At 32.9% G+C, this 19,998-nt stretch overlaps 1 protein-coding gene across 11 annotated transcripts in view; it reads left to right on the forward strand.

Moving 5' to 3' along the window:
- Window positions 1-19,998, forward strand: part of NBEA (neurobeachin) — a 739,922-nt gene that overhangs the window by 226,200 nt on the left and 493,724 nt on the right. For 8 of the 11 annotated variants that reach the window (XM_031655705.1, XM_031655707.1, XM_031655708.1 and 5 more), the window contains 5 exons: window positions 1,876-2,056; window positions 4,054-4,184; window positions 6,651-6,758; window positions 12,000-12,168; window positions 13,608-13,703. In XM_031655705.1, the coding sequence (XP_031511565.1) occupies window positions 1,876-2,056; window positions 4,054-4,184; window positions 6,651-6,758; window positions 12,000-12,168; window positions 13,608-13,703 (685 nt within the window). The remainder of the gene's footprint in view (window positions 1-1,875; window positions 2,057-4,053; window positions 4,185-6,650; window positions 6,759-11,999; window positions 12,169-13,607; window positions 13,704-19,998) is intronic. The other 3 variants (XM_031655712.1, XM_031655714.1, XM_031655713.1) reach the window with 1 other exon arrangement.

Below are 19,998 nucleotides of genomic sequence, written 5' to 3' on the forward strand. Positions count from 1 at the left end.
GGAATACAAATTCTGTTTCAGACTATTGTGTCGAAAATGCCTTTTACTTTAAAATTTAATTTTTTCAGTCAAAAAAACACTTTGGTGGATTATATGGACACCTTAATAATTCTATTTATAATTCACTCATTTTGAAATGAAAGCATAGTTTGACAGGTCAAAACACTCAAAACCATTAAATAATGAATATAAAGAGATAGCTATCTTGCAATTTCAGTGATTCAAAAAGATGAAGAATTTCTTTGAGAACACAGATCTAGATATTCTAAATTCTAATGTTTGAAAAATTATTTACAGTACTTGATAGACCTAAGAAATGGCCAAGTCTTCATTCCTTTATAGAACATTTTAAATGGAAACAGATTTTAAATGAATTTTTTGCTTTTTCTTGTTAGCTATGATGTCATGGTCATAGATTTTAATTGATATTATGAAGTGATGCTGTATATTCATGAAGTGCTAAGAAGTAAAGAATCTGCATTTTAAAGTCTAAGTAATGAATTAATCATTTCTTTATGCCGTGTGTACTGAATTGGCATAATGTTGTAACAACTGAAAACACATTTCTGTCTCTTTCCAGGCTCATTTTAGAGAGAATGATTTTGACCCTATTTTGTTGTTAAATGGAAGGAGGAATGGTTGTTACATTTTTATACATCATTTAAAACTGAGCTTAGTTATATAATGCTTGCAGTAGTCACCTATCATTTTTATTACCCACTTTGTACACAAGAAATGTTTTGAGTATTTTGAGGTTTTTTTTTCAGTGTTTTCTGCTCACATTTCCATGTTAATGCTTCTGCTTCTTCAAGGAGGGAGAAGTTTAGGTATAATGATGGCTATAAACAATGTCAAAATGAAACATTGAATAGGAATAGATACCTATTACATATGCTAACCTTGTAGTTGAATTTATCATTTGGTTAAGAGGTAATGTTGATTGGAATGGCTAGTGTGCCCATTTTCAGAAAATTTAAATAATTTTTTTTTGCTTATAAAGTATTCCCTTTCTTCGTTCCTTGAGGCACTGATAAAATGTGGCCTGGTCATAAGGAAGAAAAATAATTAAAATGCTATATAGTCCACGGTGCAAAACAAAATAAGAAATGTTGACATTGTTTAAAAAACCATAATGTTGTGCATTTTAAGAAACACAATACTTTGTAATATTCCCTCTGAAATCAGAAATGTAGTGAAAGTAGTTTCCAATCTAGAATGCTGTGATTCTTTTTATTACTAGTGTTTTATAAGTCACGAGTTAAATATCTGTAGACGAGTTAGTGATTTTGATTATTTTTACTCTGGAGTTTTATTGTACATGTAAAGTACCTAGTAGTTTCAGTTTACTCTAAAATGGATAAGAAATTGTTATGTACTGTAATTTGACAGCCATCTCATTTTGATACTAAGTTAAATTACCATATATTTTCCCTATTATTCATCATACATCTATAGGAAAGAAAAATTAAAGCATATATTTTTATTAATGGGAATGAAGATTTTAGGAAAGAAATATCAATGTAAAATCTTTATAAATTACAAAACAAAACTAGTATAAGTACATATATGTGGTTCTCTCTAAATATCTTTGTGAAATGATCTTAAGTTTAGAATGTCATTTTTATAACTAAAGACATTTAAAGCTAATGTTGATTTTAAAATGGGCTTTTCCTTTATTCAAGGATAATTGATAGGTAAAGTAAACAAATTCGGTAACCAGCTCTGGTGATGTATGGAATTAGTTGATCTTTTATTTTATTAATAAAATATGATAAATATATTAAATTTATGTTCACCTGTAGTATGTATGTATATGTATTATATTTCCAAATTTCCAAATTTTAAACAAGACTTAAATCTTCTACTTTTCTAAAGACGGAATTGGAAAATATTGAAGTGACACAAGGCATGTCAGCTGAGACAGCAGTAACTTTCCTCAGCCGGCTGATGGCTATGGTTGATGTACTTGTGTTTGCAAGCTCTCTAAATTTTAGTGAGATTGAAGCTGAGAAAAACATGTCTTCTGGAGGTTTAATGCGACAGTGCCTAAGATTAGGTAAGTCTGTTAAAACAGTAATGCATGTCAAATAATTATCTACAGATCAGCTTTATAAAGCGCTATGGTACATAAAATATTGATGATCTAAGTTGATGATTTTATAATATAGAAATTATCTTGAGATATAGAGATTGTTTTTATAATTAATCAGAATTACTCAATTTTAAAAAATTATGCCTTCACGTTGGAGATTTCACAGAACTCATCATCTTTAATGGCTCATAATTTGAAATAAAGAGTGAAATATACTTGAAATTCTTTAAAAATCAGTAAGACTATCAATTTGTCATTGAAGTGATTTTAATGCAAATCCATTTATGAATCCAATTTTGGTAAACTAATACTGAGGGTAGTGTCCTGGCCCCACAAACATGTCAGATACACATAATGCTAGAAGGTTAAAATAAACTATCCTAATCTTACTTGGGGTGAAAAAATGTCCCTAATAAACATTGTTATACCCATACTGTTCGCCTTTTATCTGTGAGGCAGTGAAACTTTAGCACTGAAACCTCTTAGTAAATCTGAATGAATTTTTTAGGTAAGAACCCTTTCTACTTCTCTTAAAAGGAACATTTATTTACACTATTTAGACTTTCAAAACAACCAGAAAACTGCTCTTTTTGTACTTGCCTTAGATCATGAGCAGGACATAAGAACTGCAAGGCATGAAATAGGGAGGATGTTCCTGATACGTACTGTTTTCACCCATAACTTTTAAAGATTATGTCAAAAATTCATTTCTGATTCAAGAAAGGAACAAAGATTTGGTTTAAGAATGGTGGGATGAAACCTATTTTTTTAGTTTGTTTCATATTATTTATTTAAAGACAGGCAAGCTGAGAGGAATCATTTTGTATTCATTTTAAGAGAAAGATAGACCACATTAAGATCTTTCTGGCAACCAAGAGGTGTGGGGTAACTGACTGTGGGCCATTAAGGACATTTCCATTGACGTATAACAAGAGCTGCCAGATGAACTGTGTGAGAAAGAGATTATATTTTTAAAAAATTGCTCAATATCTTGAAACCTGCATTTATTTGGTTATTCTGCACTTTTATTTTTAAATATAGTCCAAGACTTTACTCCCTGTTTCATTTTTATCCTAACACTACTAGCACATTTAGTTGTTTCATCAACCACAGAAAACTTTTATAAGTGAATAATAATAAAACACTTTTATATTACCTCCTATGCTATTTACTGTTCTAAGCACTTTCTGTATATTCAGTTAATCCTCACAGCAACCCTCTAAGGCAGTTACTTTGTTCATCCTCATTTTACATGTGCAAAAACTGAGGCACAGATAGTTTAAGCAGCTGGCCTAAAACCACACAGCTCCAAACCGGAAAATACAGGATTCAAACTCAGGTGGTCTGATTTCAAACTCTGTACTATTTGTCACAGTACTCTACTGCTTCTTAAAATAAATGAGTAAATAAAAATGTGTACATATTGAATGCTTATTGTCAAAGCCCAGAGACTTTCCCAACATGAAGGAAGGTGGATTTGGGGACCTGTGATACTTGAGTATACAGAGGTACTCTATTATTGACTGAAATGGGAAGTTGTACTCAGTAGAGTCGACAAGATAGTCAAATTAAGGGCAGAAGCTTTATTAAATTTTTAAATCAAATATGAGCTTTAGTTTAAAAAAATTCTATTGATCCATAAATTCAGAACTGTGAAGCTCAGATGGTAATAGAATAAGGAAGGATACACTGGGGGTTTCAGAGCCTCTGGTAATGTTTAATTTCTTCAGCTGGCTGGTGGTATATGGGTATTTTGTTTTATTTTTAGCTGTATGTATATTTTGTAGGTACTTTCACTATTATATTTCATAATTTTAAAAATTATTGCTCTAGTTGATTTGAAGATTAATAATTTATGAAGCAAGGGGAAAGAAAGGGAAGAAGAAATAAACTTGCAACTTTTTCCAGGATATCAAAGTCAACAATTTATATTAACAATATGTTTTTGAATTTTTAAATAGTTTGTTGTGTTGCTGTGAGAAACTGTTTAGAATGTCGGCAAAGACAGAGAGACAGGGGAAATAAATCTTCCCATGGAAGCAGTAAACCTCAGGAAGTTCCCCAAAGTGTGACTGCCACAGCAGCTTCGAAGGTAAGTTAACTTTTTTTTTGGTCAAATATAATTGACCTGAAAAAAGTCTTTTTTAAGTTGATGAGAACAAAGTGCCATGGTATTGCTCAGTGATAGAGAGCAAGGGCATTCTCATCAGGCAGCTCTAGGCTGCTTCACAATTTTGTTACCAAGATTACTTAACTTCTCTGAGATTTATGTGTTTTGGTTATTAAATGAAGTTACTAACAATTCTACTTGATAAAGTTCTTACAAATATTATAATTAGCACTAAAAGTGGTTATTTCTATTTTTAATAGTCGTATATTTTCACAGAGTTTAATGTATGAGTAATTCTCCTTTTAAATGGGTAGGCATAATAGTCAACAAAAACTCATTGAATCCCCATTCAGTGAATGGAGTATTTTGAAATATACTATTAATTTTCTTTCTAAATCAGCTCTCTTTATCATATGCTTAACTGGCCCTTGGTGTCACATCCGGTTTCATTAACATGCTTTCTGAGGTTCTGTGCCTGGTCCTTGCTTACTTCTCCGGCAGCAGCTCTCAGCCCATCAAAAGAAGCGATTTCCCCTAACTTCTCAGACTTTTATATAATTTCCTTTCCATGAAGTATTCATCCTTATTTTTTATCCAGCTAAAATCTGTGCAACTACTGGGTTACATTAAATGCTACGTTTTCTCAGGAAAATGTTTTTTGACACCCTCACTACTACCCCAGTCAGTCTAGGGTCGTTTCTTCTGTTTGTTGTTTTCATAAAACTACATAGGTCTGTTATCACTCATTATACTTGTAATTACATGTTTAATGTTGATACAGTAACTTTTTGCTCAATAAGTGAAGGTACGAAATCGAAGTTTAATTCATCTTAAAGTTCTATTGCTTTAAACTTCTGCAGATGGCAAGCAAACTGACCGTATATTTATCCTATTAGTCGGTTATTTGCAGTATTGTAGCTTTTTTCCATTTCACTACTCTCAGAGAACATTTGTAATTTGACTGTATATTATTTGCTGCTCACAGGACTCCATAGTGCTCTTATTTGCTTGGGAAATTAAATACAAATGGATCATCAATAATGCCTCATATCATTTGTATAGGCATAGTAAACAGGTACTTGAGGACAGTGTCTATGTGTTATAGATCCTTGTAACTTTAGAGTAATTTTTTTTTTTTTGAGGCGGAGTCTTGCTCTGTTGCCAGGGTGGAGTGTAATGGCGCAATCTTGGCTCACTGCAACCTCCTGGGTTCAAGCGATTCTCCTGCCTCAGCCTCCCAAGTAGCTGGGACTACAGTTAGGAAAGTTTCTTGCAAGTTTCTTGCATGAGTTCCATACCTTCATGCGACCTCATTTTTATACTGTGTGAAAAGGAACAATTATGCAAGCTTTTCCTATCATGTTGTCTTTATAAGGATCAAATTAGATTGGGGTAGAGAAATACATCATATAGAAAAGAAAATATTTCTAATTTTAAAGTCTGTGTTATTTATGCTGTAAATTATGTATTATTTTCTTTAACCACCCTGTAGTAAATATTATTAGTCTATTACATCAAATGATGTAGCTGAGGTTCAGAGAGGTTAACTTCTCACCAATGATCATATAGCCAGAAGTTTTGGAATTGTAATGGAAACCAAATACTATCAACCTTTAAATATTTTACTATCGTGTGCTGCCAAGTAATCAAACATTTTAATTTTGGGGTAGAATATCATGATTGACATTCATTGAGAAATAGAAAGTACCCTGTTTATTTTTCATTGTTAGAGTAACAACAAGTACATACCTATTATAGGCTGGAATTGTATTTTGCATTATACATGTTATCTAATTTAATCTATACCGTTTTTAACACACTGTATAAGTGAGAAAGTACTTGATTGAGTTTCAGGGAACCTAGTTCACTTAGTAGTCTACTATGTGACTACATTACCTGAAATTTGTAGATGTTTGTTCCTTCAACTATAAAATGTTTTGTTGGTAACAATCTTTAATGTCTTTCAGCTTTGATGGGCCGTGACTGATTTTTTGTAATCTTACCTTTTCTAACCTTGGATAGACCATGAAATGGTTACACATATAAAATCTCATATGGTAATATAGTATAATAATCTCATATATTATAAAAAGCATGATGGATAAATGAACCCAGAGACTCAACGAGATTTGTTAACTAGAGGTAGAGAAAGTGAGGCTCAGGAAATCTTCTGAAGTCCAAGATGAATCTTTATTCTTCCACAACCTTACCTCCCTTTATGAGTCTATAGGGTAGCTGTGCCAGTGAAGAACAAGAATGCTAGTATGGAAACCATGACATGAGTAGAGAACAGAAAATGTGCATTGTAATAGAGGATTATTATTAATAAATCTCAACTCAGAGAGGAGGAGATACATGATGTGGCCAGTTTAGCATGAACTAAGAAATGATACTTCTATATATTGTCTGTAATATATTATCTATTCACAATTCTTTTTATTTTTAAAGACTCCATTGGAAAATGTTCCAGGTAACCTTTCTCCTATTAAGGATCCTGATAGACTTCTTCAGGATGTTGATATCAATCGCCTTCGTGCTGTTGTCTTTCGGGATGTGGTAAGTTATCTGTGATTGCTTTCCCTGAAATAAACCTTCTACTGTCATTCTTATGAAATACGTTTTATAAGAAAGCTGCTTATGAAAATGACATTCCCTAGTATCTGGGATTGTTGGTTTATTGCATACTTCTCATTATAAAATGGTTGAACCTTAGCTTTCTCTGAAAACTTATTGATAATGTTAGTTTTAAAAAATGGCCTGAAATTTTGATATAAGTTGCTTGCATACTAAGAATAGGACTAGCTCTGAAAAATTATAATTAATTTTATCTTGTAACATCTACTTCTTTGTTAGTATTCCTTGCTCCATTTCCAGGTACTAAAAATTTGTTATTAATGTTCCTTACATTATGGATGAAAGGGATTAACTCATTAGGTGTTACTGACAATTGCTTTTGGAGGAGGGGCAATTAAAGAATAATCTGCATTTTAAAAATACAGGTATCTATGGGAATTGGAGTTAGAAAGATAGCTTAATAAAGCTAAAGGGAAAAGATAGGTTAAAGAGGTGTCATGGAACCCTCCAATCTTATGATCAGTTACTCCAGGTAAGTAAAAGTAAGACTGGCCTTTTCAGAAATTGCATAGAAACATATATGGTGTTTCACATCAGATTCAATGCTGACAACATCTCTTAACATAGTTATTATAAACCAGCCACTTTGAATTCTGTTTTTCTTATTTTAGTTGATGATTCTTACTTAGTTGTTGATTCTATATGAAATGTAGAAGAAAGGTTATATTTGAAACTTATATTTAACGGTAAATTGAATGGCATGCTTTGTACTTTAGAAAATGATTAAAATATGTTTAGGTCATATAAAATAATGCTGTATGTTAGGAATGTACAATAGAAAAATCGTCACTCTGTTTAATATATATTATTTATAAAATGCTGGGAAAATTCCAAACATACCAACAGAAAAATAGGCAATGGACACAAGGCAACAAACATGATAAAAATTCAGTATCCCTAGTAGTCAACAGAATGCAGATTAACACAAGAGTGATATATTTTTCACTATTAAATAAACTAAAAAATTTTAAATGATCATACCTAGCATTGCCTGGGTGCAGCGAAACCTGCTCTGTCAAACTAGTGTTTGAGCTTTCAAATAGCTCTTTGCCAGTATGGTTAAAAGTCTTACAAATATTGATGTCCCAATGAACCACTAGAACCCAGTGGTTCTAGTCAGAATTTGTTTAACTTAATGTTTTCATCAGAGATGTCTACAGGAAATTTGGCAACATTATAAATATCCAATAATAGAATTTTGGCCTAAAAAATCTTGACCTAGTCGTTCGGCAGTGACCTATTCAGCCTTTAAGCACATATTTCTGAAGGAAATTTAATGACAAGGGAAAATGATCATGATATATTTTAAGAGAAAGCAACAGCATGTAAAAATACTTATATTACACAAGTATTACATATGTATACTGATTGTATGTATGTACATATGTGCATCTTTATTTTTAAAAAAAGACTGAAAAAATATACCAGTATTCCACCAATGGAATCTAGGTAAACAGATTTTATTTTTTTCTTTATCCTTTAATGATTTTTTGTAGTTTTAAATTTTCTATAATAAACCTATATTGTGTTTATAATTAATTAAAAAGGAAGGTATTTTTTTTTAAAGGGAGACTACAGTAAAGTATAAAAACCACAATGTAAGAACTCACTGTAATCTAAACTGTAATCTAAGCTTGGAAAGAAGATTCCATTCTTACTGACAGTTTAACCATTTAGAAATGGGAATAGTCATCATGAAAAAAATGTGCTGTGGAAAGGATTTTTTTTTTTAAATGAATGAATGATTAAAAACATGGAGTACATCTTCACCTCCAAAGGCACAGTCAGATGTAACATATAACATACTGAAGGAGTTTCTATTAAGGGTGACATTGTGTTTAACTTGTTAGTAAATTTTGAATTAGGTTATATGGTAGATGATGATCATTTCTCTTAAATTCATGGATATTTTATAAATATTTTGGATAACCCAGCAGTCATTATATCTGTGAAATATGGTGATGAAAAGAGAATTCTTCGGAAAGATCTGGGTTGGAATTCTGACTCTACCTTATACCAGTTGTGTGGTCTCAGTGTTTCTGAGTCTTAACTTTTTCTTAACCCTTAACTGGAAGCTTAGGATAATATGGATTTAGTGCTTAATACATAACATAAACCCAATTAACACAAGTTATATTACCTTGATGTTGTTGGGAAGGTGGTACACCATGGCAACACTTAAAGCAGATAGGAGAAACATTATACAGCTCATGTCTTCTCAGTAATAAAATACCTGAGCAAGTCAATTAATTTGTGTAAAAATGTAGTCGTTCCCCAGATGTTTAGCCTCTATCTATATTGACAGAACTGGAAATAAGAAGCACAATTGACTAGGATGTCTGTATTTAAAAAAAAAAAAAAAAGCTAACTCTTTTCATGCCATATATAAAGGAGGTTTTCGTCTAGCTATGACAGCAGTTTAGTGTCTGTTATTTACAGCTCTGCCACTCTGTAGTTGGCATTCATTCATTCATTCATTCCACACATTTTTGTTGAATGCCTTCTGATTGCCTGGTACTGAGTTTCTAGTGTTAGAAATAGAAGTATTGTGGGATATTATGGTCTGTCAAGGCTTGAGCAATGTGTGAATCAGTTCTTGGTCAGTATCTTTTCTTAATCTGATTGTGCTTCATTTTCCTTTGTAATAACTGCTTAGGTATTTGATTTCTTCACTTCTCTCTGTGCTTATCCTATCAGCTTTTAATGCAAATAATATGCATTTTAAACAGTTTGTAAGACAAAGTATCTGTAGAAAAACTGTAACCCACAATGTATGAAATAGTAAATTGAGAATAATTCAGAACAGATTTTATGTATTTTGGTCATTTTCCCCATTAGCCAGACTGTTTCACACTATTAAATCATCAGTAAATATGTCTTATTTGCTTTTTGCTTACAAATGCACATAAATTATGAATTTTGTTTGCATTGTGCTTAGATGAAGTAATAAATATAAAGTGCCTGTTAATCAAGTTACTAGAATTTATTGCTTATTTGTTTTCCTTATTTCTTATTCTGCCTATTATCTGTAGGCCACAGTAACTGCTTTCAGTTTTGGTTTGAAAGTATCAGTTTTACCTAGCTTATAAAAAAGAAGCTTAATAAAGGTTCACATTTTATTCCTTAGATATACTCTAGTGTATTAGAGGTCACATAATTTAGACTTGATACTTATCATTATTTCCCTGAAAGAAGTTTATCTAGGCTTTTTGAATAGAGCTTTCAAGGTTACATGCAGCTTGTTATATTTTTGGAAACATACTTATTTTAAAGTTATCTCTCTTACCACATCACAGCCAGTGTTTTAACTGTCATCGCTTTCTGAGTTAGACAGTTTTTTTCAGACCTTTTACCATTTGCTGTTCTCCTCTGGAAAAACTCCATTTTATCTTTGAGTTTGGAAATGAGGAGCCTGAAATATTGGCAGTGTTTTAGAGGTCATTTTTGCTGTGCAGAATAGTGGACTATTATTTCTTTTTTAAAAATGTTTTATTTCCATAGGTTTTTGGGGAACAGTAGTATTTGAATACATAAGTTCTTTAGTGGCAATTTATGAGATTTTGATGTACCCGTCACCTGAGCAATATATACTGAACCCAATTTGTAGTCTTTTTATCCCTTACCCACTTCCCACCTTTTTCCCTCCTAGTTCCCAGACTCCATTGTATCATTTTTATGCCTTTGTATCATAGCTTAGCTTCCACTTATGAGTGAGAACATATGATGGTTTTCCATTCCAGAGTTACTTACTTCACTTAGAATAATAGTCTCCAATCCCATCCAGGTTGCTGTGAATGCCATTATTTCATTACTTTTTATGGCTGAGTAGTATGACGTAGTGTATATATACCACAGTTTCTTTATCCATTCATTGATGGGCATTTGGGCTGGTTCCACATTTTTGCGATTGAAAATTGTGCTGCTATAAACATGCATGTGCAAATATCTTTTTCATATAATGACTTCTTTTCCTCTGGGTAAATAGCCAGTAGTGGGATTCCGGGGTCAAGTGATAATTCTTTTGGTTCTTTAGGAAATCTCCACACTGTTTTCCACAGTGGTTGTACTAGTTTACATTCCCACCAGCAGTGTAGAAGTGTTTCCTTTTCACGGCATCTGTGCTAATATCTATTTTTTTTTTTTTTATGGCCATTCTTGTGAGAGTAAGGTGGTATTACACTGTGGTTCTGATTTGCATTTCCCTGATAATTAGTGATGTTGAGCATTTTTTCATATATTTGTTGGCCATTTGTATATCTTCTTTTGAGGATTGTCTATGTCTTTAGCCCACTTTTAGATGAGTTTTTTTTTTTTTTTTTTTTTCCTACTTTGTTTGAGTTCCTTGTAGATTGTGGCTATTAGTCCTTTGTTGGATGTATAGATTGTGAAGAATTTCTCCCTCTCTGTGAGTTGTCTGTTTATTCTGCTGACTGATCCTTTTGCTGTGCAGAAGCTCTTTAGTTTAATCCTGCCTGTTTATCTTTGTTTTTGTTGCATTTGCTTTTGGGTTATTGGTCATGAAATCTTTGCCTAAGCCAATGTCTAGAAGGATTTGTGAAATGTTACCTGTTGATATGATTGAAGATTGAATTAACTTTTTCTCATGCTGCCATAATCACACTTCTGGCTCATATTGAGCTTATGTAAATTCATGTTTAATGCTCCCCCATTGTTTATTTCTCCTCTATTTCATGTTCATATAGTCTCTTGCTCCAGTTATGCTAGGATTTTATATGTATTTCAGTTGTAGTTTTATCCTATTAATTTTATTCAGTTATAATATATAAAACTCTTGATTTTTAAAAAAATTCGGGACATTAAATTATTCTTTTCAACTTTGTGCCATCTATGTATTTTATAAGCACACATACTATGTCGTTATGTAAGTAGTAGATAATAATGGACAAAAAAGGACAAATAATAAAATTTTAATATTCTAGTTTTTGGAAATTACTTTCCAACCTATAGATGATATATTTTGGGAGTTTTATATTTGTAGTTAAATAATACTTATTAAATAAAAATATATATTTAGCAGGTTTTCATAAAAGTTACATATCATATTTTGCCTCCGTAAACATAATGAAATAGCAGTTTCTAGTGCTTTAAGAACTTATACTTCAAAAAGTTAGAGTGTTAAAACTGTCTTTTCATTTTTCATAGGATGATAGCAAACAGGCACAGTTCTTAGCTCTGGCTGTTGTTTACTTCATTTCGGTTCTGATGGTTTCCAAGTATCGTGACATATTAGAACCCCAGAGAGAGACTACAAGAACTGGAAGCCAACCAGGTAGAAACATCAGACAAGAAATAAATTCACCAACAAGTACAGGTACTTAACATTGTATAATTATCTGAATTTTCACCATGATGTATCTCCTTTTTTTTTCACCTTTACATCTGGATTTGAACTGGACCTCTTCATAATCACCTCAAATATTTATGAATGGTTGGTATAGAAATGCTAATTTAGTATTCCTTAATTCCACAAAAATGTATGAATGGTATTTCTATATAGTTGCGACGTTCTCATCTTATCAGTACAGCTTTGGTTTCAGTGTTTCTCATTTATTAATATAAATCATTAATTTATACCATTATTTAATATACAAGTAACTCCTACATTTTTAAATGTATTACTTTTTTAACCTTTATGAACATGGAAGTAGAAAGTCATTATAGAGTTATTAATGCCAAGGATAAGTCAAAATACACATCTTTATAGCCAAGCTCAGAAGTTGGATTTTTTTCTTTTTTAACTGTATATAGTTAATTCAGTATCTAAATATTCTGTCAGTGATTTATAATCAAACATGTGTTCTAAACGTTATACCAAAGTGGCCTCAACTAAAATCAAAGACTTGTGGAAAGTTAACATGGACAACAATGAACCACCTTGGGTCATGCTGCCTTTTTCATTTGCAGAAAATGCTCATGTTGCATCTGTTCTTGCATTACTAGCTTTGCCCACTCTACTTGAACAGCGTAAACACAGTTTCTGGCAACTAGCATTTTAATATTGGACACCTATCATTGTCATTTCCTTCCAGGTGTTTATATCAAGGTTGTTTCTCTATTGTTTGCAGTGAGACCTTGATAACCTAATGGTTATTTCATATACCACTGGATTAATTTGTAGTTGAAATTTTCTTTCCTAAATAAATGCATATGATTTATAAATAAAATGGATATTTTAAAAAGTGAGTAGAAATTAGTGGTCAAATCTCTGCATCTTGTTTTTCATAAGCATATCATATTTCATATACCTTTTATTGATGTCATATAGATATGGGTTATGTTTTAGCTACAATATTTTGCTGTTGCATGATACATGTACTTTTAACACCTAAACATGAGAATTTTTCATTATAATATACTTTCACTTTTAATTTTATTCTTCAGATTAAACATCATCCTTCCATTCCAGTTCATGTTTTTTCACCATTTAAAACACAGACTTATCATCTTAATTCTTTTCATTTTTAATGCTTTTATATCCATTATATGTACAAAAAGTAATAGTGTAGTGAACCTTCTAGTTCTGATTTTCTTGTGTATTTGTATGTCTCTGTGTATGTTGCTAGAATTACTCTGCTTAACAAGTGTATTTTCTTTCTCTTAATACTTAACCTCTTTTCTTCAGAAATGCATTTGTTATTGCTAGTATTGTTTGCATGTTGCAGTAATATAGAATTGTCATGGATCTTCAGTGGACCATGTTGCAGGTTGTTACATGCTGGCTCAAATTTGATTCCATGATTTTCTCCACAGTTGTGGTCATACCATCTATCCCTCATCCAAGTTTGAACCATGGATTCCTTGCCAAGTTAATTCCTGAGCAGAGCTTTGGCCACTCATTTTACAAAGGTAATATTGACCTCATCTCCTGACCTGTTTGGGTATTCTTATTTCATGAATTGTTATAAAATAAATATTCATGATATAATTGTTTATAAACAAGTATATACCTCAGGTTTCATGGAGATATGAAACATTGTATTTATACCTAGCTATTGAGAGCCTTTATATTTGTATTTTATTACATTTCTTTAAGTATCATCTATAAATGAAGGATACCTAATTATATGTGTATTAATATGCATAATGGTAGCACTCAGGAGAGATCTCAGGAGAGTCACAATTTAGTAGTCCTGGGACTAAATGAGCCTAATATAAAGGCTACTCTAGAATAAAGCTTAAAAGCATGCCTCAAAAGCATCAAACTCATCTATAAGTTATTTAACTTCCAGTTAGAACAAAGCCCCAACACTGTTTAAAGGAATGCGAAAGTCCTTACCAAAAACCATAAAATTAAATGTTAGACATCCAACAAAAATTGTTAAACATGCAAAGAAGGAGGAAAATGTGATGCATAAGCAAAAGAAAAGTATCAGTGAATAGAAACAGATTTTGAGACAACAGAAATGGCAGAATTATCAGATAAGGACATTATAGAAGCCATTATATGTATATTCAAGATATTTTTCAATTTAATGGAAAAAAGTTAACATATTGAGGAGAGAAATGGAAGATAGAAAGAAAAAAATGACAATTTTAGAGATGAAAAATACAATAGCCAAAATGATAATATCTTTCGGTAGGAGTAACATGAGATTACTGACTTCAGAACAAAAGATTGTAATAGGTAGAACTCTGTGATAGCTCCAGGGTTTTCCTGTGTACACACTCTGCAAAATTCCTGGGATGGTAAATATGATGGTGTTTACCCCTGTGATTAGGTTATGCTGAATGGCACATTAGCCTTTAAGAAATGGTGATTATCCAGGTGGGCTTGACCTAATCGCATGAGCTCTGTAAAAGAAGAGGGTTTCCTTCTCTGGTCACAGAACAGGAAGTCCAAGAGACTTGAAATGTGAGAGAGATTTGACATGAAGGAGGATCTTTATTGCTTAGATGGAGGAGCAAGGATCTGAGGAAACCATATAGCTAATAGCACTCACCAGCTGACAGCCAGCAAGAAAGTGGGGACTTTAGTCCTACAGCAGGAAGGAACTGAATTCTGCCAATAATTGAATGAGTTTTGAAGAGGACACTGAGCTCCAGGTGATACGATACTTCAACATATTCCATAACTAGCTAATCATTTGGAACAGCAATTTTTGGAACAAATAAAGCTAGCAAAATATTTTTGTTACAACTTAATGAATGTACAGATACTATTTTTTACAAATGTGCAACCTTTCAACAGCATGATGAAATGAAAAATATTGTTCTCAACTTCACTGCTGACTGACAAACACATCTAGCTCTAAACTGTGCAAACCAAAAAAAAGGATGAGATTGTCAGCAGACATCTTCTGGAGTTTGTCTGGTGGAGTGTGTTCTAAAGGCTCTGCTATGGAAAGTATCCTGGTGTATCTGCCCAGATTAAGGAGCCTGTATCAGAATATTAATGCACATTGTCGAGAAAGTCTTGCTATGAAAATAGTTTCAGTTACACTGAACAGTGGTGTTAGTAGCATAATAAAATTTTGAATTACTTTAAGGCCAATGTGGTAAATTTGCTATTATTCTTTGTATTATGTGATATTATGGCAGATTATCATAACTTATTGCATGCTGTAGTGCAGTGGTTATTGGGGGAAAGTGTCTGTCAAATATTTTTCATGAACTCAATGCTTCCAAACAGGGAAAGATATTTTTTCATGGTAGGTATGATCAAAGAACACAAAAGTCAAAATCTTAGAGGTACACAATTTCTATGACATGTTTCACAATTTAATAATAATTATCGACCCAGCTTGGTGGCGCATGCCTATAATCCTAGCATTTTGGGAGGCCAAGGAGAGGGGACAGCTTGAGACCAGGAGTTTGAGACCAGCCTGGTGGGCAGTGTAGTGAGACACCGTCTATACGAAAAATTAAAAAATTAACCAGGCATGGTGGCATGTGCCTGTAGTCCCAGCTAGTCAGGAGGATGAGGTGGGAAGATTGCTTAAGCCCAGGAAGTTTAGGTTGCTGTGAGCTGTGATTGTGCCTACTACACTCCAGCCTGAGCAACAGAGCAAGACCCTTTTTCAAAGAAAAAAATTTATTAAGTGTTCTGGTCTTTAGGAATGATCAGATTTTGTTCATCTTTCAGATTATCACCTGTCATTTTATGGATTGGGCAGACTATTTTATATTTTATTTTCCAGCAATAGAAGATTCACAGATAGCAAATTGATGGATCTGGAATCCATTTCTGTCACTGAAATATAACTTACATCTTGTTATAACTATACAAGATGCAGAAGAGTTTTCATTCCATCAGCATACCTGTGTGACATTACTTTCTCCCTTTGAGTGTTACTGAAATAAAACAAAAACAATTTAGGTATTTATTATTCCCCTGAGTTGCTTTATTGCCAGTTCACCTTAGATTAGATAAATTAACAAGCAAAAAAGCTCATTGTCAACATCACAAACTTTATTTATAATTGCAGTGTTTGTTCAAAATATTCATATAGGCATTTGGGAGGTGAGGATCACTCTCTACCTAAAACTTTTTGTTTAGTTATGATGTGTAATGAAGAAAAGTTGCAAGTGTAATAGTAGTTGTCTAAATTAATCCCCAGTTCACTTTTGGTGAACAACACAGGCCATTTTTATAATTGTGTTCTTTTTCTTTGTGCTATTTTTGTCTGATTATATTTATTGATGTGTAATTTTATGTCTGCCTAATCAAATAACAAAAACAGTTGTGCTTTTGTGTAGTTTTAAATTTTTTTATTTTTTTAGTAATTTACTACAATTAGTAAATAAAATTTTATATTTTATTTTCTAAATGTGTCAGCGAATGATGGATTGAGGAGATAAATGTAAATTTTCACAAATAGTTTGAGAAGCCCTTTTCTGGACTACTCTTCAGCTCCTCCACATCCCACTCCCTTCTTTCAGCTTCTTTTTGAATTAGCTCTCTGATCTCTTTTTTTAAATTTTGATGTAATACCTTAGTTCAGACTCAAATCCCTTCTTGAAGTATTGCCATAGTTTCTTCATTGGACTTTTTGTTTCTAGGCTTTCTCTCAGTTTATTACTGACAATTTTGGAAATAACACTAATATATAATACAATATAGTAACAGAGTAAGTATAATTTATATACCATTTTAATATAATAAATATTTTATAGTATATAATAACTTTAATAAAGTAATTTTTCTTTCTAAAATTCTCAAAAGGCTCCCTGTAATTTTTGGAACAAAATTAAAATGCCTTAACGTAGCAAAACTATTCTAATTCTGACTTGCCTCAATTACAATACTCACCTCCAGAGTGAATTCCTTACTTCTCTTACTGATCGTTATTCTTTTATTTTTAGTTTTACTGCCAATTTCATTGTTTTAAAAGATAAAGCAGATTATGTCCTTTCTTGACATAAAATTTGTAGTAGTATTTAGACTAACATTTCACAAGGACCCTAGATAAGATGACTATTGACTATGTTTCCAACTTTATCTCATGTTATTCTTTCTTTTGCTCACTATGAAACAGTCAGACTACCTTCTAGTTTTTTAATCATGCCAAGCATTTTCATGCCTCCGGTTGTTTGTATTTTGTCACTGGCTTTTGGCTCTTTTCCCAGTTTTCTGTGTGACTGGTGCCTACTCATTCTTCAATTCACCTCCTCCAAGAGGCTTTCCCTGACTCCTGTAACTAAGTAGCTTCCTTTCCATTATTATTCTTTCTCATATCATCTTGTTTTATTTCCTTTCTTCTATTCAATGCTTTCTTTAATTGTTTATTAGAATGTATGCTTCAAGAGGGTAATCATAACTAACTTTTTTTAGTTTATGTATTTATGGTGTACAATGTGATATACTGATATTTGTGTACATTAGGGAATGATTAAGTCAAGCTAATTAATGTGTTCTTCACCTCACGTATCTTTTTTTTTGTGGTAAGAATGTTTAAAGTTTATTCACAGCAGTTTTCAACTACTGACACGTTATTAACTGTAGTCACCATGTTGTAAAATAGATCACCAGCACTTATTCCGTCTCTGTAACTGAAACATTGGTCCTTTTGGTGAACATCTTCCCAGTCCCTAGTAACCAGCATTCTACTCTTTACTTCTGTGAGTTCAGCTTTTTAAGATTCCCTATACAAGTAAGATTATACCCATGTTTGTCTTTTTATGTCTGACTTAATGTAATGCAGTGTTCTCTAGATTCATCCATGTCATAAATGACAGGAGTTTCTTTTTTTATGGCTGAATAGTATTCCATGGTGTATATACATTTTATTTGTTCATTCATCTGTTCATCAATAGACAATTGATTCCATATCTTGGCTATTGTGAATAATGCTGCAATGAACATTGGGGTACACATACTTCTTTCAAATACTGATTTCATATCACTTGGATATATACCCTGAAGTGGAATTGTTGAATTGTACGGTAGTTCTATTTTTAATTGTTTGAAGAATCTCAATACCGTTTTCCATGATAGCTATACTAATTTTCATTTCCATCAATAGTGTACAAGGGTTCCCTTTTCTTCACATCTCCTCCAACACTTATATTTTACATTTTGTTTTGTTTGTTTGTTTGTTTTTTGAGATGGAGTCTCACTCTTTCACCCTGGCTTCAGTGCAGTCGTGCGATCCTGGCTCACTGCAACCTGCACCCCCTGGGTTCAAGTGATTCTACCGCCTCAGCCTCCTGAGTAGCTTGGATTACAGGCGTGCAACACCACGCCCGGCTAATTTGTGTATTTTTAGTAGAAACAAGGTTTCACCATCTTGGCCAGGCTGGCTCGAACTCCCCACCCCAAATGATCCACCTGCCTCTGCCTCCCAAAGTGCTGTGATTACTGATGTGAGCCACTGCGCCTGGCCACATTTTCAATAATAGCCATCCTGTGTGAGGTGATATTTCCTTGCAGTTTTAATTTGCATTCCTCATAATTAGTGAAGTAGAGCATTTTTTAATATACCTGTTAGCTGTTTGTCTTCTTTTGAGAAGTGTCTATTCAAGTTATTTGCCTGTGCTTTAATTGGGTTATTTGTTTTGTTGCTGTTGAGCTGAGTTCCTTATATATTTTGGATATTAAACTTTTATTGGATGTATAATTGTATATGTTGCCATTTTATTATTAGTGTTATTGGTTGCCTCCATTGCATTATAAAAGTGCATGATACATTTTAATAGGGTTTGTGTTTTTTTTTTTTTCCTTTGAGAAGAAAAAGAGTAAAAGCACAATCTAGGGGAAGAGAAAAGCAAAATACATGTATACAAATATATTGTAATTTCTAGTTAATAGTTTATTTAAAATAAGTGAAAGTTGTAACTACTTTAAAATTTGAGTTCTAAACATTGCTTGTAAGTGGGACTTTGGGAAGAGCAAAGTAAGAACCTCCAAAATACTACTTCTCTAAAAGAGCAATGAGAACACTGGCAAAACTGTCAAAATCAACTTTTTCTGTTCTTTGGAAAGCAATCAGAGGCTTACAACAACCCAGAGGGTGTTAATTCAAGAAAAACTCTAGACCTTTATAAGAATAGCAAGATTTAGAGTGATTTAACTCACCTTGTTGCCATCTACCTTTCCTCAGCTCTGTGGTTGCTTTGAAAACCGGAGGCCAGACACCAGTGGTAGTTTTGAAAACCAGAAGCCTAGCAGTCACTGGGGTTAGGAGTGGGAGTAGATTAGGTTTGGAATTCCTTAGAAAGTCTCAACCTTAGAGCATTGTAACTATTTGAACTGTATGGAATCTTCCTGGGAAAGCTTCATTCACAGGGCTTATTATTATTTGACCTAATCTAGAGCTTGTTTAGTGAGAAAAGCCTGTCTCCAAGGTATTTGTTGAAAATAATCAGCATTTTTTTTTTTTAACATTGCAACTGCCTGAAGTGATAGTGCCAGTTGGGGCAAACAAGAACCTTGCCTAAAAGCTTAAACAGATGTGAGAATGAGATATCCATATTCCCGGGGCTGTACTTAGGCCCAGGGAAGACCAGAGAAGGCCTCAGTCTCTCACCTTTGGCTGACCTTGAGGCCCAGCACAAGAAGGAAGCACAGGCTAAGAGAGAGTTTTAAACCATGGGAGCATTGCAGGCACCCCCGAACACACACACACAGAGCCTCTGGCAAGGGTGGAAAATTTATTGGTTCAAGACATTTAAGACAATGTCTGTGCAATCAATAGCTGACCAC

The sequence above is a fragment of the Papio anubis genome, chromosome 15 (assembly GCF_008728515.1).
Source record: "Papio anubis isolate 15944 chromosome 15, Panubis1.0, whole genome shotgun sequence".
Taxonomy (NCBI): Eukaryota; Metazoa; Chordata; class Mammalia; order Primates; family Cercopithecidae; genus Papio; species Papio anubis.